The sequence below is a fragment of the Centroberyx gerrardi genome, chromosome 20 (assembly GCF_048128805.1).
Source record: "Centroberyx gerrardi isolate f3 chromosome 20, fCenGer3.hap1.cur.20231027, whole genome shotgun sequence".
Taxonomy (NCBI): Eukaryota; Metazoa; Chordata; class Actinopteri; order Beryciformes; family Berycidae; genus Centroberyx; species Centroberyx gerrardi.
Window position 1 is genome coordinate 11,547,680 of NC_136016.1, and position 27,783 is coordinate 11,575,462.

The following is a 27,783-nucleotide window of genomic DNA, read 5'->3' on the forward strand; positions in this document are numbered from 1 at the left end:
GCGAAAGTCCCCCCACAAACATTGTCTCAAAAAACCTCATGGAATCCAGGATGTGACCATGAGCATGAATATTTATATTGAACTTTTTTGTTATTCTCTAGAAGGGCTTGTTTTTATGAGTGAGCCCCTCAGAAATCAAGTATTTTGGGTGTGATGATGAGATCCGGAGTGTCTGTCAAAGAAGCGGCTGAAACCCTTCAGTCCCAGTGAGAGAGGTGAAAGGTAAATGAATGAGTGCGGGGGTTTGAGTGTGGGAAGGTGCAGCAGTAGCGTTGCATCGGGTCGGGGGAACTCGGCGGTGTCATAGCACTGTGCTCTCCGACTCCTCCTCCGACTCTGCCTTGGTCGACTGGAGCACCGCCACTGAGTTCCTGAAGGGGGCAATGTGGGGCACGTCAAAAATACCGTCCAGTTCCACGTTAATGATGGGGATGTCCAAGTTGCAGAAAGAATCTGGCAGAGCGGAAACAGAGACGGGATGAGCAGAAATAAGAGAGAGAAATGGGAGAAAAATGTTAAATTGGGTAAAAAAATATAGGTGTCGAGTGAAACAGATCATTCCAGATGTGGCTTCATCGATGTTGAATGATGTTACACACAGCATGTGGGTCATCATAAGTCCAGACCACAGTTACGGTATGAATAAAAATAATATGTTATGCTTGCACCTGTCTTCAGACATGATCGATGAACATTGCCAAACAACAAGTGGTCAGTAAATACTATTAACACACAGTGCCAAAATCACAAAAGTCCAAGATTAATGTAGTTATGTAGTAATTAATATGTACACCTCAATTTCATACTCATAACATCTTTTTCTTTGGTCTCAGTTGTGAGAATGATGACATCCACGGTGTAACAAGTGTGATGGACAACAACTGGACACGGGACAAACAGCAAGTGCGCTCACTGAGGAACAGCAGTGGGGGAGCGAGGCACGACACTGTGGGGTGGAGGGCAGTGACTGTAAGCCAGGGGGCGGCTGGAACAGGGCATAACATGGGTGGGAGCTCAGAGGGCAGAAAAGGTGGGAGTGTCTCGGGACAGCAAAAGGGCGTCAGTCCTGGCCCGTTGGGAGCGGACGGTCCATTAGACACGCCCACAAAGCCATGCATCGCGTCAGTCTCAGCCACCATGCAAAGGCCAGCAAAATGGGTTAGTGGTGGACTGAACACAGCAGCTATATATAGGTATATACATAATGAGAAGTCATGTATACAGGTATATATAAAGAGCGGCTCTAGGGTGAGGCTGCCAATGAGCAGTGACTGTGAATCAGCTTCTCCATCTCCCTGGCTAACGTTAGTCATCAGCAGGGAAATGTAAAAAACGGATCCAAAATCTGCATCTACTGGCAACTTCACCCTGTTGTGAGCGTGCAAGCCGGCTTGACGCTTGGCCAAGATGGCGGAGGGATTGGTGGGGTGGGGAGGTGAGGCTTTGGCACGGGAACTCCTGCTTACCCTAAAAGTCCCTCTCACAAATAGAATCACACTGAACCTCTCGCCTCATACCGCTGGAAGTGAGACAATAACAGTAGTCGACAAAGGGAAGAATAGAAAACAGAATCAGAGATAGATGTTAGAACCTACTAGTGACGTACTGGTAAATAAAAAGGTAGGTCAACTATGAACAACAGCCAACAGAAACAAAATATACATATGCATAGTGTTGATTTATGCTTTGTTTTCTGCTATGTCATGCTATGAATTTTAGAGATTTATACAAGCTTAAAAAGTTGTGTGAAATCAGTTTAGGTGGGTTCACCCTCCACTACATCCCTGGGACATACTATGTACTATATGCTGTGCTATTGTGCATGCTGTGCTATTTTATAACCCTTCACTTGAGTTTCTGTAAAAGGTGAAAAATCTGTATTAGCTATTTAATGTATTTCAGGAGGACTCTGCCTGTCAGATTATTTGACACTGAAGAGGAGTTTGAAAGAGGAAGAGGACTTTGTGTGTGTGTGTGTGGACATGCTTACCTGTGGACATGCTCTCCCCAGGAGACAGTCCATCCAGCAGGCCAGAGGAATGGTCTAGAGGCTGGGGACTGGTGCCGGGCGTGGTGGGGGGCTGGGGAGGAGGCAGGCTGGGCCTCTGCCGGGGCGGCTTGGGCGTGGGCCGGGCCTTGGTGAGAGTCCCGGCCAGCGAGGGCGGGGAGGAGAGAGACGGGGTGGTGGCCATCTGGATCTGTCCCGGGGAGCCGATAGTGGCGTACCCCTGGGGGTAGCTGAAGCCGTAAGGGGAGGGGGTGCTGGGAGGGGTGGGAGACAGGCTGACCGGAGACGGCTGGCCTGTCGACTGGTCGGACATGGCCCCCGTCTGGGAGTAAGGCCCTTTAGGTGGGATGGGGGCCAGCTTCTTTGCTGTGGAGAGACCAAGAAGAACGCAAGAGGATAGCATGAAAGTGACATAGTCTTGTTCATGTCATATTTCTGTGGTCGCCTGTGTGACACCCTGGTGGCAGGCGGTCAGGCCAAGGAACAGACCGCCTTTCCATAGCAGTGGGTGAAAGAGTCAATTGTGGGATGGTAATGAGACCACACAGACACACTCACTCTCTCACACACACTCTTATTACCTCTTCTCAGGGTGTGCGGGCTGTGCTCGCAGTGCTGTGACGCTCCACTAGAGGCTGCTGTTCCCTGGATTCCTTTCTGTCCAATCACTGGAGACAGCTCCTTGTTCTTTAGAGTACTGGTGAAGGAGAAAATACACATGAATAACAAGTTGCCCCCTGCATCTCACTTAATATGTCGACTCTGTTTCTGTAAATCTCTTGGCATCTTAAAAAAATATGAGAGCACCCATAGTTCAATGTCAAATTGTCTGAGTGACCACTGTTGCAGACAGACATATGATCTATATTGCAGTGCAGCAGAAGCAAATCAGAAATCCCAAGTAAACCGTGACGGCTTAATGCTTTTTTTACTTTTATAGCATAGTGCAGCCAGAATGCCAATGGGAGGAGGGCTTGAAGGTCAAAACATAACCAGTTTATACTAGTGTCTGACTGACAGTCCCCAGCTCCAAATGCCCCCGCCCACTGCCAGCAGATGAGACATGGATGGATGATTGAGACTGCAGGGATTTAGAGTCAGCGTGAAGCAATGCAAATGAGGATCTTTGGGCTTTTTTCCAATATCAGACAAAATGATACGTAATCATGCTTTCCATGTTGTTTCACTCCAACATACATCATTGCATTGTTTTCATATTCAAGGTCTGATCTTACAATCTAGCACTCAGGGCTAACTGGGCCCACTGGAATGACTCATTAACGCCCACTTTTATAATGGTATTCACTGAAAGCTTTGAATTTCCTTTGTTGCCTGGCAACCGGCTCCAGAATATCCTGGCAACATGGAAAGTTATGGATTGCATATGTGGCTATAAAATTAAAGATGGAATTGATAATGAAATGCTACCGTATACGTTGCAGTTCTTAAAAAGCATTCATTTCCATGATGGAAGGATATCACCTTGATACACAGATGTAGGGCAAACCCAAGGAAATAAATAAAGAAAATAGGGTGGCACTGTTGGGAGTAGCTCAATCTCACCCTTCCCTTTTCCTCCCCATATCCCTCTCTCATGCCTCACTGTCCCTGTGGGGCCTCTCTGTATATGTCTCTGTTTGTGTGTTTATGGTGTTAGAAGAGCGAGTACGAGCTCAAGGAGTTAACAAGCAGGGTTCTGTATTTACCTAGTCAGCTTGGCTCCTCTCTCTCGGTTACAGGCACAGGCGGCCCATGGAGGGGGAGCAGATAGGGGGGTGTTAGGGGGGTGGGGGGAGCCCAGGAACAGGTCGTGACGAGTAAGAACGAGGGGGGGTTTGATGTAAATGGTGGAGGCATTAGTTTCGGACGGGGGCGCATGCGGAGCGTCGGACAGGGAGGCCTGTTTGGGCAGGTGCAGGGAGCTGGGTTTGGGGTTAGAGTTGATATCAAGCTGCTGAGGGGAGGGGCACAGGGGAGGGAGTGGGGGAGGGCTGTAGCCAGACCAGCGGGGGGGAGGGGACGGGCCGGGGGGCACGGACTCGGGGCCGGGAGCGACGGGGCGCGTACCCAGAGGTGCTCGGGTATAGAAATGGTGGTGAGGGAGCGGGTAGGAGAAGGAGGAGGAGGAAGATGAGGAAGAGGGGTAAGGGGGAGGGGGCCGCTCCTCCTCAGGGGAGGGGTAGGCATAACAGGAGTCCGACCAATTGGAGGACGCATCATCCGAGCTGCAATGATAAAAATATCAATGGTTTCATGGGGAAGTGAGCTGGTCTTCAGAGGTTGAAATACTTTTACAGTGGATATAATCATCACTATGAGAAGTCCAGTGGGATATATTGATTTGTGAGTGCGAGTTTGTTCTATGGTGAAGGAGGAAATTAGGCGCATATTAATTTGTACACTGTTGCGTTCAGAAGGAGAGGTAAGGGCTCGAGGGGGAACAGCACGAACGAGATAAAAATAAAGAACAGGTGCTCATGAAAATTTTGAGGCTTTTCCAGTACATTCCTATGACACAAGAATGAAACAAAACAGAAATGTCAGTCACCTTATCCATTGCAGTGCCTTGCCACAATGGACTGTTATGCTGCTAATGATGCCTGAACTAATGGCAAAAAAACATGACAGACATGCACATGCAGCACTTAGCCAGTTCTAATGAACTATGGATGAACTTGTCAATGTTTTCTATATCACACTTTGTGGCATGAAGCCCAACCTGGAGAAAAATAAAAATCTTAACAGTGAACCTCTTCAAAACCGACCAGCAGGGTGGCACATGATATGAAAACCACCCAAGCAGAAAATTAACTCTGAACAACACGACAAATGACTCTACAAATTCAACGATGAGGAATAATGCAACATCCAGAACTTAAAGAACAATCACAAAGTTAACGCAGTTTGAAATGACATGCTGCAACAGACGTGAAACACCCGGGTTCACAGAGAGGTGACGGGGTGAGAGGATGAGGATTTCGGACGGGGCACCAGCAGTGTATCACAGACAAGAAAAAACGGAGGGTGAGAGCAGACAACGCTGTTCTGGTGTCGGTTGCAGGGCGCAGCACTGTGAGGAGTAGCACACGGAGGGGGAGGGGGGCAGCGGAGGGGGGGAAACAGGAGGACGGGGGGCACAACAGCCTTACCTGGCTCGGTCGCTGCTAGTGGGAGGAGGGGTGGGGGAGGGGGACGTAGAGAAATCCCCAGGCGGCTCGGGGAGGAGAGCGTCAGAGGGCGGGGCGGGGGGCTGCACGCTCGGTGGCGTGGAAGAGCTTTTACGCGTGGAAGACGAGCCCCTGCGCGACACCCAAGAAGTGTCCATCACCCTGACACCCATGCTGCAGTGGGACAGAGATGCACAGCCAATCAAATCCAGGGAGGGTGTGTGGTCGGGGGGGGGGTCAGGTTTCCACACCCTAAACAGAGCATCCGGGGTGAAGTTGCCCCTTGTGTGCTGCTGGCTCGGGATCAGCTTCCCTGTCCGTCAACCCTAATCTTCACCATTAGTGCTTGACAAAAACCCTGACCCCAGATCAGCGTCTAGGGGCAACGTCACCCTACTCCACCCACAGAGTCTTGTATGGCTGTACTTAGGATCCACAGCATGCAAGAACAGAAACACTACATCCATACAATGTACTGCTTATATAGATAATTCCCTTTTTTCATGACATATTCAGATGTGGTTTTTGACTGATATTCAGGTATTCTCCTGCATGACAAGAGTTCATGATTCAGAAACTAGAATACTTGGTTTGGTTCTTTGGTTGCTGCAACACAAGAACAGTTGGGATGGACTGAACATGAATTCAGAAACATGTTATGGCTTCTTCAAATAGCTACTCTCAAGCCAAAGAAACATCTTAATATCAGATGAAAAAACAGGAATTATCCTTTACCATGTAGATGGCTGGTTTCTAACTCTAAGCAACAAGAGACTATTGTATTCACAGGTTGATGTTTGTACTGGTCAAAACAAGTCTATCCAGTGCCAGACACTGCAAAGATGCTACTTAAAGTAAGTAGTATATAAATAGTAAACAGAGCAAGGCCTGTTTTGTTCACGTCAGCCATTTGGCAACACTCTGTCACTCCACTCTGTTGGAGACATTGAACTATAGGAGTCCAAGTGTGTCACTTGAAGCAGACCTGACTGGAACATTAAACAGACAAATGACAAATGAGAGACAGTTCCTTTCAACGTACAGCTGAGACAAAGGGACGATGAATAGACCAATGACAAGGTGGCGAGAGGAAAAGGATCAATACAGTACCTTTGTATCTTCCTAATGCTGCATTGTTAAGACAGAGACAGGCACAATGAGGACAAGAGTAAAGATCATGGGAGAGGGTCTCCCCTAGCTCATTAACAGCACCATTATCAAAGCGACGGTGGAAGTTTGGCAGGCTACAGGTTTAAGACATGAGCCAAGATGGTGGAGCAGCAGTGTGGAATGGGAGGGCTGGCCTGGCAGGGGGCTGCGAGGGACGCGAGTCATGCTGAGTGTAATGAGGAGAGGGATTTGAGGGGTGAAATGTGCTTTCCCGGAGGTGCTTCAAGCACGTCAAACCCAGAGAGCAAATTATCGCTCCATTTAGTGCTAATTAGGTCAAAGTTTCCCTGATGGATACGAGAAAATCCCCCCCAAAATAACACAAAAATAGAAGAGGTTTCTTGCAGCTCGATTAGAGTGATTCTTTCATAAGCGTGGTTACTTTGCAGTGTTGAGATACATTTCACTGGCATGCATCATGCTGAGATTTTGGCATTTATGGTAATAACTGTAATATTAATCTTCCAGAGCAGGAGACCAAGAATCTTTAAAGCGCTACCACACTATCGGAGGATTAGAATTTCATATATAATGATAAACTAGCCCACTTACTTACTAGCAGTAAGAGTCAACACACACCACAGGATGTCTTAAATTAAGTGAGCAGCAAATTGCTAGCCCAACCATTTTTTCTGATCAAATTCTTCTGAGAGAACCTCTGAGAAAAAACTATTGCACTACATATCTTTTTTCATTGTATGTAACCAACTACTACTCTGTCCAGGCTACCACTAAATTATTCTCACTAGCCGGGCTAATAGATAAAGTAAGTATATAGCCTTAAACTAGATCTGCTGGCTATAGGGAATGCTTAATACAACATTTTCATTTTTTACAATGCACAAACTTCAGCAGCAGTCAACTTCCAACTTAACCTGCTCTGTGAAGCTGTTGTCAATATTGGTAATTGCAAAGCAGACAAATTACTTGGTTTGCTTGGATCTAATTTCCCTTGTTTGCAAAATCGCTGTAAGAAAGTGGCTTTGACTACGGGTCCCCAGAGCAGCCAATTTTGGTGGTTGAACATTCATTAACTCCTGAAAGGTATGTGCACTAAAAACATGAACAAACTGAAATATCACGTTAAATTTAAACTATGTATATTACTAAATCTAATCTACCTGAAACAATAAAATACCTTCTCTTACAAAGGAGCAGAAGTCTCCCTGACCTGAGCCGGCTGGTTCTGAAGAGGTGTGGGTTTCTAATGAAAGCCGAGCTCTATTGATCAGACCCAACACAGGCTCGGTCCAGGTTTAATTAGCTGGGCCTCTGTGGTCCCAGGGCTGCAGGGCTCAGACTACCAGCAGGCCCTGATAAGACCGAGGTTGTATTAAAGTATTAGAGAGAGAAAGAGAGAGAGAGAGAGAGAGAGAGACAGAGAGAGAGAAAGAGAGAAAGCGAATGACTGACTTTCAACTAATCCTCCTTCACAGCTTAAGGATTGTCAGATTCCTCATTTCACAGACTAAACTTCATCTCTGTGCTCCATTCTCTTTGTCGTGCTTGTTTTCTCTCTCTCTCTCTCTCTCTCTCTCTCTCCCTTTCTCTCTCTCTCTCCCTCACTTTCTCTCTTCCAGCTCACTCACTAGGCTGCTTAGAGAGCTCGCAGGCAGGTAGATAAAGAGCAATGCGATATCCTTTCTGTCCCTCTGATAGGGAAACTGAACTCTTCTCTGAGTTCACTTCTCACATGAGACTGCCATGATCAGCGAGGAATTCTTCCTTACTTCACATGGACCTAACCCTGTCAAAAAGTAGTCATCTGGAAACTTTATGTCTTTCATTGCCCTTGTCTAGAATAAGCTCAAAGCTAGCATGTCAGCCCAACTAGCCTTGAAAACCTGATACAGGAAAAGTTACAAGTTGTCAGTTAGGATCCATGCTGTAGGCATAAGCGCATCGGGGAAGTTGACAAGCAGGATCGCTGATTAATGCAGAGGCAGGGTGACATGAGTGTGGGAGTAATCAATGGGAAGGTTTAGATGAGTGGGGTGATGCTGGTTAGGGTGGACACACACAACAAGATGTCCTGAATTGATTGAGTGCCAAAGTTGCTCAATCAATCAGAGTCAGAGTCACTAGAGACACTATCTATGAAGGGATTTATTCCAAAATGCTGTTATGATTTTAGAAAAATGTCCTTTAAAAAGTACTGTACTAAAGAAATCATTTGTAATCAATAGTAGATGTGTCTTACACATTTCAACTGTCTTTTAGATTTGGGCAGGATGACCAAATTGTGTGTGTGTGTCCACTGCAGGGATGGGAAACCAAGTGCCATGGCGGGCCGAGAGTAAGCAGGTTTTTATTCTAACCAAAGGCAACAGCAGGCGATTTCACTGATGAGTTCCTCCTCTCTGGTTGAAGGTATATTAATCAGTGAAATCACCTGGTGTAGTGTTTGTTTGGACTGAAACTCTGAACACTCCTGGCCCTCCATGGCACACGGCTGCCTCTCCCCGCTCCACTGTCTAACCCCGGCAGAGGGAGGTGGATCGTACCCGTCCTTCTTATAGAACTCCAGCATCATGTTGTCCGTGGCGACGCTGAGCGGCCGCCGGCTCTGGTCGTTCTGCTTGCGGTCTGTCTGATCCATGTCCGGAGACGGCATCGAACTGTAGTTGGCGTTGTGGTTGGTGTGGACCGGACTGCCGTAGTTCCCTGTGACGTTAAACTCAATCTCTGAGAGAGAGGGGAGAAAAGTATTGAATAAATAAATAATTTTGTAATTTTGTCATCCTCCACTGTAGAAAAAAAGTCTTATTACATATTCTTAGCCTGGGTACTTCCCAATAAAGTTGAAACTTGCACTTGAAAAGCATGTAACCTTTTGCACAAACAGATCCAACTTAACAAAAACCACTACTGTACTGTTTACACAGGGTTATGTGACTAACTACTAATAAAAAGGCAGAATTATGTCCTGTTGAAATAAAGCTTTGCAGAGGATTGATCTCATTGCTTTCACAGTGTGAATAAATCTTATTTGTGAATGTCTGGGAGTCTTCAGATCCCCTCAGTTCACATGCTGTCTGTAGCCTCAGCACTTGACATTCCCTAAATGATGGAGGGAGTCAGTTGTTAGAAAAATATATGATTTCCTGTTTCAAATGATCTTCTGTTTCCCACTTGAAACACATAACTTTTGAAGGTTCTTATGATTTCTTATCCAAGAGTGGAGAGAGAGTTTCCATTTTAGATTGCTAAAGGAACAGGTTGGCGATGTGAGCGCATGAAAATAATGCAGTATGAAGTCTTAATGGATGAGTGAGACAGAAAGGGGTGGACAGAAAAGCCTCCCTCCTCACCTCCGGGGAAGAACCAGTCGGCGTGCTGGATGACGGGCTCAATGATGCCAACGATCTGCAGGGACACGGTCGTCATCATCTCCGTGATGTTGCTGCAGTGCAGGGCAACGGAAAGGAGAGAGAGAGTTATTCTGATGGGACAGAAAAGTCAAAGTAGCTGTCTGGATCATAAAAATCAAGCAGTGCTTAATACATTTTCATTATATTAAAGAAGCATTAAAATTAGAAAATTAAAACCATTTCAAAAAGAAGGCTATTAAAATACTAATTAAAAGTTGGGGAGTGATAACGAGTTCGTAAGATTTACACAGAGATTAAGGAGTCGTCCTTCACCCTTCCCCAACTGCTTAGTCATCATCATGCATATCTAATTATGAATTGTCTCTTTGAGTTGTGTTGAACAGAGCAGCAGTGAAGCCCTGTGTCTACTGGACACCTCTTTTTTTGTTTTTTATTTGTAGCACTCGGTGCTCTGAGCACTAGAACATGCTTAGCTCATAGCGACGTCAGGAACATCAACAACATCCTTTTCACTGACAAAATGAGAAAATGAAGACAGCACTGGGAAGAGACGCTCCCGGTGGACACAGAGTCCTTCCCTTTGATGCATTCAGTCTAACATCTTGATCCAATAATAAAATGTCAATGCATGAAAAGCATGAAAACCATATTTTTCACATAAGAAACAAGCAATATGTGAAAACTGTCTCAGTCTGGCTGAATATCTTGCTATTCCCCTACAGAAGGAACAGGGTGAGACAAGGACAGCAAGTTACCTTGCAACACTTTTTATTTTAACATGTTAAAAAGCTGTTATTGCTAGACTTGGGTAGCTATAGAAATGAAGGCTTTTTAACTTTTACTTTGGCTTTCTTTCATTAAAATAGAATCTATAGTACCTTTTCCATTCCATTAGCACGTTTTTTGCAAGCATTTTGAAAAGGAGTCACTTGAAAATAAACCAAGGATGCAGTCTGGTGTCTTGCCTTATAGATGATACTGTTATAGATTACTGTAAATGCATCACTGCAGTCCTACCCTTCATTGTGTGTCCACAGCAGGTTAGGGCCCAGGACAATAGCGATGTTTCCAGGGGTCATCTTATTTGCATCCTGGTACTCAGTCAGCTTGGAGAGGAATTTGATCAAATACCTGTTAAAATGAACAGAGATACAGGGAAGAGATTAGATTAATCAGTGAACACAGCCAATTGACCTTTTTCACACGGTGGCCATCTTGAACACTTGGCATGTGAATAATAAGGCCAATTTTTAGACTCAATTTTAGGCTCAATTAATACTTATTTTCAGTGTTAGGGCTAGGAAAGGAGGAGAGTCTGCTTCAACAACACTTGTCTTCAATGAGGAGTGCTTAGCCAAACACATTATGGTATACTATTATTACGATTTTCAGTGTCTTCATAGGGTCTCTAAGACAAAAATGGGCTAGTGGGTTTCTGTGGCTCTCAGAGAGCTGCTGAACTGAATGACTCATCCTGAGCTGAACTATAGCTGAGTGAACATCAGGCGGCTCATTCCAGCGAGCAGCGAGCATGGCGACAGGTCTGACAGGTCTTCACAGAGGAGGACTGTCTAAAAATAAGCCCTATTTGTGCAATTCAATGATGACATTGACAAGTGCTGCAGTATCTTTCGATTTCTGCCTCATCTCTCTCCCTCTCCCCCTGCCTCTCCTTACAACCTGTCTCCCCTCCTTTCTGTTGATCATAAGACAAGCCCCTCAACAAATATCCCAGGCTCGGCTTAATCCAGCAGCAAACAGGGGAGCACATAAGCTAAGGCCCCTTTCTCAGCACCCTTTCACACAAAAGTCAATCTTTTTTTCGGGCAGATGTCGATTAAAAGCGTACTATTCCGGCCTCATGGAAGCTGAGATTGGTTTTTCTTCAGTTCAGTGCCACTCCTGATTTGAGTGAGCAAAGAGGCATTGAGAGGTGAAAGGTGACTGGAAATGAAATCAAAAGGCACTGCAGAGTGAAGTGAGGGTGGGAGGGAGGGGAGAGGAGAGGAGAGGAGAGGAGAGGAGAGGAGAGGAGAGGAGAGGAGAGAGTGAAACAGAAAAACAGTGACTCACTTAAAGTTGTTGCCGTTGGCCGGGGGTAGCTTCTCACAGGCAGTGAGGAGAGCCTGGAGTCTCTTGTCCTGGTCCTGAATGCTGCAGGATGACACAAAAGATTAGTTTTACAGTCGTGCGAAAGGACTGCATAATATAAGGATGATGCATTTAACATAATGAAAAAATTCAAAAGAAAAGAAAGAGAAAGACACAGGGTTTAAAAGTTTAAAAGAAAACCCCATCATCATCATCATCATCATCAGTGGAACCACAAATGCAGTGATTGGCATTATATTGACAAGACACTAACTTGGAAGCCTGGATCCATTCATTGTAGAGTTCAAAGGTCATTAATGGCTCTGGGAGCTCCCGTAGGTAGGACTTCAAAGCACCTGGCGAGAACAAGATAAAATTAGGATCAATATATGTATTTGTGCGTGTGTATGTATAATACACGTCTGCCTGCTTGTGCAAGACCTCATAGTATACATATGAGTATGTACCGTATACATGAATGCATATACAGTATGTGTGTGTGTGAGCAGGAGACAGAGGGAGAGAAAAGAGGGGTATATTTTCTGGACAGAAAGAAAGCTGGATGAGAACCATCAGGAGTAACCAGCTGTGACCTTATTAGCGCTTCAAAGGCTCAATGCAGAATCAGCTCAATGGAATATATGATGTTTGATTTATCCCTCTGGCTTTTACTGTAGATTTAATTTCATATCACTGTGGAAAGAACAAAGAACTGCAGGAGCTGTGCTCACTGGACTGGAACGGGGAGAGCAGCCTGTGGTGTCTGCTGAATATGGCTGACAGACATGGGTCCAATTGTATTTGCAAATAATTGTTATGTTTGTCTTAATCAACTTGGAGCAAAACATGAAAGGGGTTTGCCTCATTAGGACAATTCAGATCGTGTCACAACAGTATAAGCTACTAAATTCACTGTCAAATAGTCTAAATTTTCAAGCAGTGATTGTATTGTTCTATATGGCAGACCCCACCCATCTGGCACAACAGGCACGTTAAAATAAACACTCAGACTTATTTCCAAACACTACTTGACCCAGGACTAATGGGTGGCAGTGTCATTTTCCAGTGCTGATGAAGGAGGCTACAGTCGGCTAGGCTCCTCTGACTGTTCTGACTCGTCTTCTTCTCTCTCTGGTCTGCTGCGTTTATTTCCCCCAGGGATGCGTGGGATGGATGACAAACAAGGAAGTCAGGGCATCCCTCACTAGTAGACAGCTTGGAGGCTGCAAGCTCTGCTGCTGTTCTATCTGTGTGCCGTGTGTGTGTGTGGTGTGTATGAGTGGTGTGTGTGCATGCCTTTGCCTGTCTTGTGTTGTGTGTACAGCATGTTGTGTGTGGCTGGGCTAAATAAACACGTCAAATGCATAGAATTACATCGCTACTGCAGAGGACGCTTCTCTAATTAGCTATGCTTAGAGAAGGGCCTGCTGTTGTGGACTTGACTGCGATGCATTTCGACAGGCTGATGTTGTAAATGGAACTGTACTGAAACCCCCACCCACACCCACACTCCCACACACACTCCCCCACACACTCCCCCACACACACTTCGTCTGAAAGGGAGCGGCTCACAAATTAGATTTGCTGTTAGTGCTGGCCCTGGATTGGTGACTCTCACCCTGTTTAATATGGGATCATTAGAGAGGAATATGGAGGAATATCATCTCAATGCACTCTCTCTCTCTGGTCTCTCCACATGCTCCAGTGTCCACAGTTGATTGACTGAATTTGATTTGATATTTAATAAAGGAACATATCGTCGTTGTTGAGGGGGAAAACCTTGCAACTCCAATTTTAATGATTTTCATGTTTTAACTTCAGTTGAAGGATTACATGGTCCTGTATGGGTTGAGAAAATTCTATAACCTTTGGATTAGGAAACCTTTTCAAAACCAATTCGATGAACTCAAAAATGCATGGCCATCAAGCTAAAAACAAGGCTGTTTTTCTCAGCTCCTGAAAAGTTGACATTTTGGAGATTCGGTTTTCACCCAACAACAGCGATAAGCAGCTGTCAGCTCCAGCCAAGACAAACACCACACAGATACGGTAACTTAAAAAAAAAAAAAGATCACTAACAGCATCATGAAAGCTTGAAAGCTTTTTTTTCCTTTGTGGTCTATCACAGAGGTTCTCATTTAACGGCAGCTTTGACAAATCAGTGACAGCAACAAAGAGAACAACCAAGAATGCAGACATATTTCATCCGCTTATTTTTCTCTGCAACCTGCGCAGAAGATGAACAATCTGTCTGGCATTTATCAGAGTTATCTTTGGAATTTGTCACTAGACTTTTTGGGATAGTTTATATATATATATACTGTATGTATATATACTAAGGTACAAACACAAGAAACAGAGAAGCAAAACATGAACAAAAAATTATTTGCTTCTCTGCTGGCTCTTGTAGCAGACTCAAAGTCAACATAATCAAGTCAAATCTAATCTTCAAAATCTTATCTGTGGGTCTTACATAAAGCCTACAAATTAACCTTTAGCAAGGACTTCACTGCTGAGGCTCACAGATGACAGTAGGTGTTAATAATTCAGAATCAGTAATACGCTTATAATTAAGGAGAAACCAACACTAATAGCAAAAAGTATTTCAAATTAGAATATCACAGAGAAAATGACTAGGGCTTTTTTTCCAAGGGTGGCCACTGCCAAGTCATTTGGCAGCTCAATCATGACCTTTATTCCTAAGACTGGTTTTCCCCCTCCATTTGGAAGGGGAGGTGAGGGGGCAGATGTCTCAATTACACAGGGAGGCAGGGTGTGTGCCAGGAATTTATGGAAATGAGAGTCCATAATGAGCGATGGGAGCGAATACTTAACTCTACTCTTGGAAGGCAGGTTTCACATTCTAGAAGATGGCTATCAGTCGGCGTGGCAACAAATTAGCTGAAACTCGGAGCGGGGTTGAAGTGGGGTGTTGCTGATAACTCACCTGCAATGGCGTGTGGGTCTGCGGAGTATTCCTGAACATCTAACACCCCGCAGTCTAACGATGCCTTCAGCTTCTTTAGCTTGGAGGCGGAGGGGGCGACTCTGAACAAACCCTGAGACACACAGCATGACGCAGGTAAGAATTCAGAAGAGATGGAGAGTCAATCCCTCCACTCATATACCGCTGAGAGTCAAGATAGTGAGTCAGAGAACCAAAATGCAGTTGACTCTTAGACCCCACTGTTTAACTTTCACTGAAAATCCATGTCTTAATAAGGAAGGATGAGTGGTTATAGACAGATATCACAATTGCAAAGCTTGTGGGGCATGAAACCCCTCCGCTAATGAATCAACAGCTGAGTCAGCGGCAGTCCTGGCACCAGAAATGCCAATTTGCGTTTGCTTTGACAGCAGGAGTCAATTACTTTCAACTGCCACACATGTCAGGAGTTGGAATCGTCTTGAGAAATCTCAGAGTTGTGCACCACTAGAAATTACTTGGATGACAGCTTTGGATGAAATATAACAACCTTTCCCTGCGCTGCTCTGCACTGCATTGCAAAACATTGTTCAAAATATGCAGTAGATGTTATATCACGTCAGTGGAAACAATAAAACGTATTCATGATGTCTAAATATTTGTTGTTTCCTTTTAATTACATAATGCATAATGCAATGTTGTCAGTGCGCATTGAGTAATCAAGATTGATTTGTTGATGGAGAACAATTCCTGATGATGTCTCAATATCGGTCCATTTACCAATCATGACATGCTGAGCAATTAAAGCTGAACTGGTTCCAGTGAACACATTTAGCTCACTGGCCTGATTACACACAATTTGGGTATTTCCCATTATCACACTTTAATTAAACAATCAAGGCTTACTTGTTTCAGACCTAAAGCAAACTGTCCTGATGTCTCAGGACTGACTCAGCTCCAATTCATTACATATCATTACCTTGAGTGATTAAGAGCGACCTCAGAGTGACTTTTGCAACATCTCCTATCAGCATTTCCTATCTGCATTTTCCTATCCTATATTTCATTTCATACAGTCATTATGTGTCATTTATCTTCAGAAAAAGAGCAGTAAAGACAGATATGTTTGTAGTGGAGTCTGACCTCCTCCTGCATGCCACACTCCAGCAGCATGGTGACACAGGCCTCTATGGGAAAGGCAATATCTCTCCCGCTGAGGGCTAAGTGCTCTTCTAATGGTTTCCCGTAGCACGGCTTCTCCACCCAGGACTCTGTCAAACACACACAGAGCGTTACACACACACACCGCCACACACAGATGCACAGAGATAGACACCGACACATACATACAGACACACACAAGCACAGCACATACACACAAATATAGTACAGAAGTGCACAGTACACACTAACACACATGGACACACAGTCTTACTTAACAATATACTGTGAAGTGAACTGCAGTGGAGCCTCGGTGTGGTGTTATAGGAGGACAGCATCACAGGAAGAGACTGCAGTGTGTGTGTGTGTGTGTGTGTGTGTGTGTGTGTGGCGGTCCCAGACTCACCCTGGTGGGCTTTGATCTGGGGCAGAACACTCTGGAGCAGCTCTAACGACTTCCTGTGGTACTCTGCTTGGACCTCTATCAGCTAGACAGACAGAGAGCGATAGAGAGAGATAGGGAGACAGAGAGAGAGAGAGAGAGGAGGGGGGGTGGATGGATAAAAGGTTAGACAGATAGAGTGAAAGGAATAGAGAGAGAGGAAAGAGAGAAAATGTCAGGTAGTAGAGAGAGACAAAGAGGTAAAGAGAAGGAGGAGGAAGAGTTGAGGTGAGGAAAATGAGAGGTAGATGTAGGAGAGAGTGAGAGAAAGAGTCGTAGAGGAGGGAGGAGATATGGAGAGAGAGAGAGAGAGAGAGAGAGAGAGAAACCAGAAAGGTCAGTGATAGACAAGCAGAATATTTTCTCTATGTGTATTGTCTCTTTACTCTTTACTTTGCAGTGTGTAGGATGTTGTACTTACTGTCTGGAAGTAGCTTGCATAGTCAATTTCTTTGGCCACAAAACTGTACATGTCTGCTGATAACTGATCCTGGGGGGGAAAAAAGGGAAACGTTTTCAAACAAACAAAACAAGCAACAATTTCTTAAAGATGTTTGGAGGATCAAGACAAAGAAGAGCAATGAGAAAGACACAAGACAAGGACTCATATATAAGAACATAAGGGAAACTTGTTTAACAAAAGGTCAAATACACTGAGTATATTCATATAAGTTGGACCCCACTGTGCATATGTCATGTCCCAATTGTCTCAAGGCTTAAAAAAAAAAATTTAATCTCCCCTTCATGAAGTGGATTTATCAGCTGATATCAATATGAGATCATAGCTTTCATCTGGATCCACATGGTTAATCTATTTTATGGGAGTAGCTGTTGGTCCTAGTATTTTTAAAGAACTTCAATCCACCATTTGAGAAATAACAAATACAAAAAGATTGTGTCATAAAAAATAGATGATGGCATTTTTCAAAGCATTGTAGAGCATTTTAGTGTTTGTTTAATAATAAAATGATACTTTTACAGAGTGAATTCTCTATATCTTAGAGCTATTGAATGATGAAGAAGAGAAGCACTGAATGCTTTTCCCCCCCATATTGGATATATAACATTATTGAAAACAAAGGTGAGCACTGACTCGACAGATCTCCATGCGGTTGGCTGCCTCCTCCATCTCTTCCCTGAGGTGGTCGGCCTTGGCCCCTGACGGCTGCAGGTTGCTGGACAGTCCTGAAGACTTGGTGGACTGGTAGTACCTGGGGACACGGCATGGGGTTTACAGTGTACTTTGTCAATATTACACGTGTTTGAGAATTTCATTGAAATATTTGAGACAGTTTTTAAAAGCTTTCCTTGCTCTTGACACACACAGCATTTTAAACTGAACACAGATTTGAGATGCAGGTGGCGTTTTTTTTTTAATATGCTGTCAATAGCTCAAGAGTTTGTTCCAGAAGAAGATATCCACTATTAAAAAAGACATGACAGCGACTCTTACAAAATGACTCACAGCAAACAAAATAAATGATGGTTCTTTTTTAAAAGGCATTGGATTACTCAAGTCTTTGGTTGACAGAATGATAACACTCGTCCATCTATATTCACTTGCTCACTTCACTCAACTTGCACCACTTTTTCTTTTACCCTCTCTATCAAACTGCTCCTCGCCCTCTCGCTCTCCTCCCTCCCTCTGTCTGTCAGACGGTCTGTCTGACTTGTGTGTCTAAGCAGCCTCTCAGTAGAGATAATGTCTAGCGCTGCCAGAGGAGCTCAGCACACAGCAGCATGATGGGAAAAAATTGTCTCAGATTTGGGTCAGCAAAAAAAAAAAAAAACCCAAAAAAACCTAACCCACTGGACCACAGTGAGGAAAATCACATTTCCCCACGTCACGGCTCATAATGGGACTGAAATGAGAGTGAGTCAGCACAGAGAAACTGGGGTTTATTGTATGTTTTGTAGATCAGACAATAGTTTCTTATTGGCTAGGAGGCAAATCTGCACTGACATTATTTCATAACAATACATGGCTGCAAAGGAATTTTCACACATGTCAGTACTCTCAGAATAAGGTATAACCATACTCAACACTGAGAGACTGAGGCTGTTTACTGCTTAGGAATGAATCGACAAAACACTGAGGTGTGGTCGAGTGTTAGTGGAGAAGTGGAGACAGGTGAGACAAGGAACGTACTGTATATATACTGTATACAGTATATGTATCTGTAATGCTCTAAAGACAGACAGGCCACAACACCTTTTTCATTCATTTTTTGCTAATTTTATACTCATCAATTATTTATGCAATTAAACTTCCCCTAAAACATTTCTATGAAAGCCTGTCTAGGACCATGTTATCATTATGCCTCTCTCCATCAAGTCTGTGCAGCCCAGCAGGAGCTGAACAGATAAGGTTTGGTTTGCCTCTTCACTGATTTGCCTTCTAGAAAAAAAACATACTAGGCTTTGAAAATAACAAGCAGATCTCTTGAAGCTCATATCAGCCTTTATGTTCAGCGCTAGAGTGGGAGAACAGCGAGACAAACTGCAGACATTTAACATTTTTATTTTGACTTTTCCCCCCAGTTGCTTTATTATGAAGTCAAGTTAAGTTGTTAATAAGGTATGGATTCAGCTGATCCGGGTCTGATCAGGTCCTAAACATGACTGAGATGCTGGATTTGAGCCAGACAGGACACAACACACCCTGTCCAGTACAGACAGTAGCCTCTGGTACTTTAACACTGAGAGGGTGAGAAGGTCAAATTCAACAGTCTGCCGAATTCAGCATGCTAGGCTTACTGTGTGAATGAATGAATTTCTGAAATATAGCACACATTAATTGCATTTTTTATTTCCTGTGAAAACAACAGATCGCCAAACAAAGCTTTTCAGGAATTGATGAAAGCATTGTTGCATTCATACTGACAACCATGCATTTTAGAAATTATGCAATACATGTTGAGGATTTCGTGGGCCCGATGCACAAAGGATGATATGATCTATCAATTCAGCAAAAATAATTCTAGCAAAAATAATCAAAATAGGCCAAAAGTGGTGTTAAGTCGGGTTTTCAGACAACAGCAGCAGTTTGTAGGGTGAGGAGCGTTGGCTGAGCCAGACGGAGCGTGGCTAAAACCTCACTGTGTACATTATGTGCAATTAAATCCCAGTGACATTCAGGGGGAAGCTTCAAGACAGATCCATTCACAGGGGATGGAGTTTCTCTCTGTATCAGACCACAGCCAAGTCTCTTCTCTCTCACACACACACACACACACACAGACAGACAGAGACACACACTCACACAAACAGAATGCGTGAGTGAATGCGTACCACAGTAACGCTCTTACCGTGTGCGTGCAGAGTCCATGTCCAGGACCAGTTTCGCTAAATGTTTCCTTTGTTTCTGGATATTTGGGATTTCCACCTGAGGAGACGGAGCAGAGAGATCTATTTAGTCTGTTGTCTCCTGGTGTGAAAGAGGACCAGAAACAGACCTGGTATTGTCAGAGGCTTCGCACCTGTTGCAGCACCGCTATCATCTCAGCATTGTACCAGTCTCTCAGTCACTGTTCTCATGAAGGTTAGTTTACTGGACAATTTACAAAATGTACTTTTGTATATCCCATATTAGACACACACAAGGTTGGGGTTCAGTGCCTTGCTCAAGGGCCTTTTGGCAGTGATGTGGGCAGCATAGATGTGACACCAATCACTCTCCAGTTTCAAGCTTACAGCTAGAATACAGCCTTCTATCAGTGGGATCAAATCAGCAACTTTTCAGTGTTAGCATTCATATTTTCTCCATAATTCCTTATTTCCCCTCACTACAGCTTTTGATCAGTCTATGGTCTAACTTGAAAAGATTTTCTGCACGGAGCTACACCCAAGATCTCCCAACCTGCAAAAGTGAAACCATAAAGCAGATCACTGGGGTCTTTAAGTACCTCTGCAAGGTCGTAAAGGGGCTCGATGACGTCTCTCTCGATGGTGAGCTCGAACAGGATCAGCTCCTGAGCGAGTCTGTCCTGTGTCTCGCCACACAGCTTCAGCATCTTCCTGCAACAGCACACAGGAAACGGCAACATCAGTCAACAGCCAATGAGAATACGCAATGAAAATGCATGCGCCACTTGGTGAAATGTAGTTCTCCAGTGCAAAAAGTTAAGTTCTCGAGGATAAGAGAATGTTTTCTAGATCTCTTTTCTGGATTGCTGTTTTTTTCACTTTGTCTCTAAAATCAATAACTAACAAGAGTCATTCATATATTTTATGTTAACAACGGTGATGCTGAGCTCCCCCATTCCCCTTCAAATTACCCCTGAGAATACACAATGCAAAAGGGCTGGAAGGGGACAAATAAGCACAAACCACTAACCAAGATGGGATCTGATCCACTATCTGCTGTACAGTATCCATGAATTGTTGCAACAAGTTGATGCAATAAGATATGACTCACTACAGTGGTGGCCACTGCAGAAGTCCCCCCACCCTGCCTCTACCCTGCAGTACTGCAGGATTTTCCAAATGTTTCGTCTTGGGAATGATAGGCATGAAAATAGTGGCATCGCTACAGCTGGACAGCCACATGTGAACATGAAGGGTTTCATTCCAAAATGGCATGGTGAAGAAGCTATTGTAATTGGCAAAGGTGTTAATAACAATATTATTCCACAAATTCTTTTACTTTCATGCAGAATTCATTTGATAAAAGTAGGTCACTTTTTACAAATAGTGGGTACCTCATGATGGAATGAAACTCCTCCCATTAACATCAGGTCAGTCCTCATCTGCACTAACATTGTATATTTCTCTAATGGCCACGAATAATAAATCAGCACTGGGTCACTAGGTGACAAAAGCATTCCTTTCCATGTCAGTGCTTTTTGGAAACACATTGCCAATGTGTCAAATAATCAATGTATAATTATAGAAATTACTGTGTGTGTGTGTGTGTGTGTGTGTGTGTGTGTGTGTGTGTGTGTGTGTGTGTGTGTGCGTGTGTGTGTGCGTGTGTGTGTGCGTGTGTGTGTCTGTGTACTCACCCTAGTAGAGATTCGTCCCCAAGCACTGCAGCCCCCTCCACCATACATTGTGCTAGTGTTGTGAGGGGAAGCTTTTTCTAAACAGAAAGAAACAGACACAGACACACACACACACACACACACACAAACACAATGTATTGTTAGGGGGCAGCCAGATTGATCCTCACAACACGAACAGTATTTGTGTCCCATGGTTTATATTGGATACTTTCACACTGTTAGATGTCATAAATCTGTTCATTGTTCGCCTAGTTCTACTTCAGTTAGTGATTTCCGGTGCAAAACAGTGAGTCTAGAAAGAAGCCCTTGCTCGTTGATTTGGAGGAGCTGACACCAAAACATTTACATTTACATACTGTAGCTGTTAAACTCTACTGTAGCAATGCTGGAAAAATCTCAGCATGGCTTCATGTCATCTACGCTTGGCCAGTTATCCACGGGAATAAGAAAAATAAACCACTAAACAACAACATGGACCCAGTAATGCAAGATGCATCACCAATAGTAATTTTTTAACAATGTTAAAGTGTTTCAGGGTGGATTTTTCCTTTAGGTCCAGGGAGACTCTCACCGAGGGTGATCTGACAGACTTCTTGTCCACATCCACGCCCTGCTGGCCCTGCAGACAGGCGGTCAACTTCTTGTGCGTGCTGTGGGAAACCTGCTTGACCAGCTCCAGACGCTTCTCCACCTGACACACACACACACACACACACACACAAACACACAGACACACACACCCCCCGAGAAAGAAGAGAAAGACCAAGGGGACAAGCCTCAGTGAGCAGTGGATAACTGTCAGGCAAACACACACACACACACACACACACATATCTCATGTACAGCGGCTGTCAGTGTCAGGACAACCTCATTGGCAGTTACAGACATGCACATGCAGGCACTCAGCATCCTCAGACCCTAAGGCAGGAATACAAACACAGTCAGATGTGATCAGAAAATACAGGCTCCGCACAGAAACAGCTGTCAGTCAGAGCTGTCTGTCTCCAGACATACAGCCTTCGAATTTGAAATGAGGCCCTCTCAGTTGGTGAGGCAAGTAAGAGACTGTTACCTCTCTTACTTGAATGCCTCTCGTATCATTATTAAACCAACTGAGTGGAACTGATGTCACTGCCACTGAGGGCTTCATTAATCTGATCAATTACAGCGCTGCACCCTAAGTCAATCAGTGGGGACGTTCAGCCTTTGTCTGGCAATAAGAGGTCCCATTTCAGCGCTTATTAACTTTGCCTGGAGGTAATTCAGACAGCCATTTCAAAAAGTCATTTTACGCACATTGGCTACTTCACAGCAATAATGATTTCTCCTGCGAGAGGAACAGTAAACATAATTCACAAAGATACTGAGGGATGGCATGACACAGCAATCATGCACTGCTGTGTGTGTACAAAAACATCCATCCATACATGCACACACACACACACACAAACTGACACACACACACAAAAAATACAGCTTCATTATTACCTGTAGTAGGTCTTCACTTAATACTTCTGTTTTTTCAGCCCTGGGTAGAAAGAGAAGAAAAAAGAGGCTATTAGGGTGGAGTGGGGAATCGCTACATTACGCAACTTGTTACCGTGGGAATTGAGCAACGTACACACATACTGCTCAATCAACGTAATTACATCATTGGGTGAATTTTTATGCACAATGATTAATATTGCCGTTGTTGCCTGGAGCTAATCATATAACAGGAATGTTTATTTTGCTGTTTCTCGGGGCGCGAGCTGATACGGTGGAGAAGTAAAACGTCAGGATGTTCTTTCGAGTCGTAATTCACGACTTGGAAATCTGACAGAACTCAGTTCATGAACCCATTCAGGAGGCTTATTGGATGAGGAGATCCACTGCTTTGTCACTGGCTCAGTCCATCTCTCCTTGTGTTTTCCTTTGCAATAATAAGGATGGAGCATAAGGATTTTACACAGTTACTCAACACTACACAGTCTATTGGCCCCAATTCAAATTGAGGCAAAAAAGGACAATTTTGTACTTGCCTGGTCTGAAAAACACTGACAGTAAAATATTATTTCCACTTTATTTTTCCACTAAGATGCAGGGCCACATACTGCAGCAACTGAAAATGTAATAACTGTCATATAATGTAATAACTTGTCAAAATGAAATGTCCCTCTAAATGCGCTGAAAATATGAAAAAACCTAAAATCACATTATTACATGAACCGGCGATTATTACTTCATAGGGGTGCAACATATTTTCAACTGATGATGTAAAAATAATGTTTCTCATAAAGATAAGAAGAATGTGATAACTTGGGATATTACATCATTAGTCATCATTAATCATTAGTAAAAATATGTTACACACCGTTATAAAGTAATAACTGTGATGTATTACCCAGCAATTAAAAGGTTTTATTACATTTTTGACCCATATAGGGAGACATTTTTATTACATTTTGACAAGCTATTACATTATCCGTGAGTTATTACATTATCCATGTTACAGTCCATTTTACTGAAAATCACCACATGGATATTGACATGTTTCACTTCCAGAGCTTAAGGCCAGGATGAAGCAATGTCGATGGACAAAACCGCCTTCAGCAGTGACGGAGATTGACAACTTGGACAAAATCAGTAAGGATAACACAATGGGCTAGGCTACAAGGAACAAAAGGTTAATGATGAAGTGCAGCACTGCCCATGTAAACTGGATCAAAATATGGCCTATAGTGCCTTTAGAGAGTGGCTGAGAAAACATACAACAACACTTTCATCAGGTGTGGAGCAACAAGCCAAAGCTCCAAAAATCAAATCTACACGAAGAAGATAAACAGTCCACCACACACAACTATCCTTACCTGCACTTGTTAAGGCCAACATACAATCTTTATATACCTTTCTATGGTCCGCCATGTCTGATGAAGGTCACTTGTGATAGAAATATACCGTATGTTGAATAAATCACCATGGAAACATTCATCCAGTGGGGATCATTTTCTTTTTCATCGTCCTACCATGAATGATTAATATCAATCACCATGTCGAGGCTTTGGATGTGCATACTGTATAATGGCGCCTTGCAACACACAATCATACACTTATTATTGTCCACCATGCTGTTATAATCATCAGGTGAGTGCAATTAGGCAACATTTACATTAGAGGTGAGCAGATATTTTTATCCAGATTCAGATACAGAAGTGTAGCTTCATAGTCAATGCACTCACTGCCCCCATCATGTGTTCTAGTTTTACAGCTCACTGTGTGTATTTTTCATAGGCATTGATTCCTCTTAGTATTGGTCTTGGCCTTGAAGAATGAATGTGCATTGTCCGGTCTGCAGCCACCGTAGGATATTCTTACACTGTTATGTATCATCAATCTGTGATGTTCAGTGTATTACGGAAGCTATTTTGTAATGAAGTGTTGTAATTAATTTTTTTGGTGTACTCACTTTCCCTCAACCTGCCTCGTCTACTTCTACTTCAGTTAGTGATTTCCTACAATTCCCAGAATGCCTTTGAACAATGGCCAGAGAATGGGTGTGAACTTGCTGCTGTGGGTCATACATGTAGGTGGAGAGAGCGATAGTTATAGGATAGCAATAGTAAAAGCAAGAGAGCAAGGTTTTCCAGTTGAAAAGTGTCGTGAGAGACGCGCCCCTTACTTAAAATACAACGTTTCTTGTAGCTGCGTTGCATTCTGGTCTATTAAAGCTACTGTCGATTGGAAAAATTGGTCTCTCTGCCTCTTCTACGATGGATTTCTTCCTGTATGATTGTTGAACGTCGGCGCAAAATGCTGAGTCTAGAAAGATTCTGAGGAACTGACACCAAAACCTGATTTATCACTGATGTTTTCAGATAGCTGAAAAATGTTCTGCTATCAAACTCCATTGTAGCTGCACTGGAAATAACTCAATGTGACATCATGTGGTTTTACATTTGGCCAGTTATCCACAGGAATTAGAAAAATACACCACCAAACAACGAAATGGTCCCATGTGTGCAAGGTAAACCGCTGTACAATAGCTGTTTTTAGTAGATTTTTCCTTTAAATAATGCTGTCACAACAGGCCCTACATCCAGCAGCAATAGGTTTACTAATCAGAACAATACTTATGCAAGGTGGATGAGAGAGAGCAAGAAGGAGAAAAAAGACACAGAGAGAGAGAGAGAGAGAGATATGTGCTGAATCATTGTCTAGTTTAGTGGCTTCTCTCTGGTTCTCTCCCTCCTTCTCTCTCTCTCTCTCTCTCGCTCTCCTCCAAACCCAGCAGAAGTAAACCATGTCAGCTTCCTCGCTCACAGTGGCTGATTTGTTCCAAGTGGGGAGGCTGGGAAAGCAAAACATTATCTCCTCCTAAATGTCTCCTCATAACTTGTGCTAACAAGGAAGATGCCATTCAAGGCTTGAATTTAGCACTATAGCCACCAGCCAAATGCTGGTCAATTTTAGTAATGGCTGGTAAATCTGTCAGTTCTGCTAGCCACCTTTGCAGACAGCTTGTATTACATCAGTCTTTTCTATTCTAAAAACTACTTAAGCTGCTAGGAAATTCTTAATTCACCAGCTTTAGAGGATGACTACTGAAATCCCACAACCCCCTAACATGACTCCCTGCTCCATTGATCTACATTGATCTACATGCAGGGCAAAGCCATGCTGGTAGAGAGGGCTGCAAGGAAAGAAGCAGAAAGCCATGATTATATTTTAAAGCCTACACTGGACACATAACAATGAATGAATGAATGAATGAAAGAAGGAAAGAAAGAAAGAAAGAAAGAAAGAAAGAAAGAAAGAAAGAATGAATGAATGAATCTATCTATATATCAGCTATTACCAAAGGTACTGCCAATGATGAGGTTAAACAACTAACAATACAGCATTCAGTTGTGCAAGCAGCCTAAGAATTAGAATAGCGCTACAGCAGCTATTTCTCTCACAGATGCACTGAACCGCTGGATAATTCTCTCTGTCTGCTCTAATCCAGCTCCACAGACATTGATTATACGTCAGGGTATGATCTATAGTTCTGGGTTTGGTTTCCTAAAAGCATCTTAGCATTAAGATTCTCTTTGCTGCAGTGACTTATAATGCACACATTGTTATCTTAAGATTTAAAATACATCCGGACAAGTAAGCTCCAGTCTCATCCAAGCCCAGCAGTAAAGTACCACAGTGGACAGAAACCACATCAGTTCCCCTGTACACACAGGTTGCAATTTGAGGGCAAAACGGAGGGTATGGCAACCCCTCAATAGCACAAAATATGTAATGCATCACCTTGTTGACAACAGATTTTATTGAAAGGGGGTCTGGAAAAAAACCCATCACCATCCCCTTTGTTAAATCTGAACAAACCGTGCTCGACCTGCATGTACAGTGATTTAGATACACCAGTCCTGATCTCATCCAATCCCAGCCACAGCCTTTAACATGGCCATATATACAAGGAGGGAGGAGTAAGATGGAAAAACACACTATTATACATTCACCTGCTGCTAGTAGATCCCTATTCAAACCCTGTATTTTTCAATTGTCTGTGCAGAAAAAACGTCTTGTATTTTTATTAGGCACAATGTTAGTCTCTGCTATCGACAGTCTGTGAAATGGTAAGAACTGATAAACTAATAACTGTGTAATACTAGCAGGCACAAAGAGAGGCTTTTAGTAGGGCTAACAATTTAGCTGTACCACACAAGCAGGTGGGCAGCCCATAATTATCTGGAGGGAGTGTGTGGCAGGAGCTCTCCAGCACTCTGAGGTGAACCTGAGGTGAACTGCTTTGGCCCTGGAGGTACAAACCTCCGGCTAAACAGGGAGAAGAAGTTTCAAAATCAGTCACATGACTAACTGTGAGGAAACAGTGTAAAGTAAACTATTCTTTAGTTTACTGTAAGTGACCACTTGCTCTTACAGTTTATAGCCAGAAGTTCTTTTGCAATCCTGACAAAAAATAAAACTGCATACCTGCTGTAAAATAATTTAGGTGCAGTGAATCACACATAAAAAAACACTATATTATTTCACGCAAAGAAAACCCTCAAACAATGACATCGATATCCTCAGATAAAGAAACCAAAATACACAAGCACCTGTCCTTTTTTTGAGCCAAGAAGCACCTATAAACCAATAAAATCTGCCTTACCTCACTTCTTTGACAGCACAGACAACACATCCCTTATGTTTGCAAGTAGTTCCTGACACATGCAGGCTTTGCAATTAAGTGAAAATTAAAACAGCATTGAGAAAGCTCTCTCCCTGGCAGTGCCTTGCAGACTTACAGAGCCGTGCTGCTCCTGCGTGCGGCTCTAGTCCTGGTGATCTGCAGCTTTCTCTTCCACATCCCTCCTGCTAGCGGGAGGGAAACCGACTGGTTTCAGGCAACAGCTGAGCGACGACAAAAAAAGCAAGAAAGGGAGAAAAAGAGACTGACGGGAGGAGGAGGAGGAAGAGAGAGAGAGGGAGAGAGGGAGAGAGGGAGAGAGG

At 43.5% G+C, this 27,783-nt stretch overlaps 2 protein-coding genes across 2 annotated transcripts in view; one reads left to right on the plus strand and one right to left on the minus strand.

Moving 5' to 3' along the window:
* The window catches only part of kctd2 (potassium channel tetramerization domain containing 2), a 111,650-nt gene that overhangs the window by 78,040 nt on the left and 5,827 nt on the right, over positions 1-27,783 (plus strand). The gene's annotated exons all lie outside the window — the stretch shown is intronic.
* LOC139932790 (rho GTPase-activating protein 44-like) lies at positions 302-27,640 on the minus strand. The gene is made up of 23 exons (XM_078290721.1): positions 27,579-27,640; positions 22,789-22,828; positions 21,872-21,991; positions 21,301-21,377; positions 20,203-20,314; positions 19,606-19,682; positions 17,391-17,508; positions 16,719-16,787; positions 16,262-16,343; positions 15,838-15,965; positions 14,716-14,827; positions 12,043-12,124; positions 11,751-11,831; positions 10,695-10,808; positions 9,657-9,748; positions 8,850-9,030; positions 7,484-7,486; positions 6,286-6,303; positions 5,158-5,349; positions 3,715-4,233; positions 2,590-2,705; positions 1,991-2,374; positions 302-453 (listed from the first exon to the last, which is right to left on the minus strand). The coding sequence occupies exons 1-23, from the start codon at positions 27,638-27,640 to the stop codon at positions 302-304; spliced, it is 2,931 nt and encodes a 976-aa protein (XP_078146847.1).

Bases quoted from the DNA above. Each gene is read 5' to 3' on its own strand.
- LOC139932790 (XM_078290721.1), bottom strand. From the start codon at position 27,640: ATGTGGAAGAGAAAGCTGCAGATCACCAGGACTAGAGCCGCACGCAGG. The intron at 20,315-21,300 runs GTGAGTACACAG...GTGCTGTTGCAG, and splicing joins GGGGACGAATCTCTACTAGG to GAAGATGCTGAAGCTGTGTG. The intron at 454-1,990 runs GTAAGCATGTCC...CCGCTCTGCCAG, and splicing joins TGGGGAGAGCATGTCCACAG to ATTCTTTCTGCAACTTGGAC.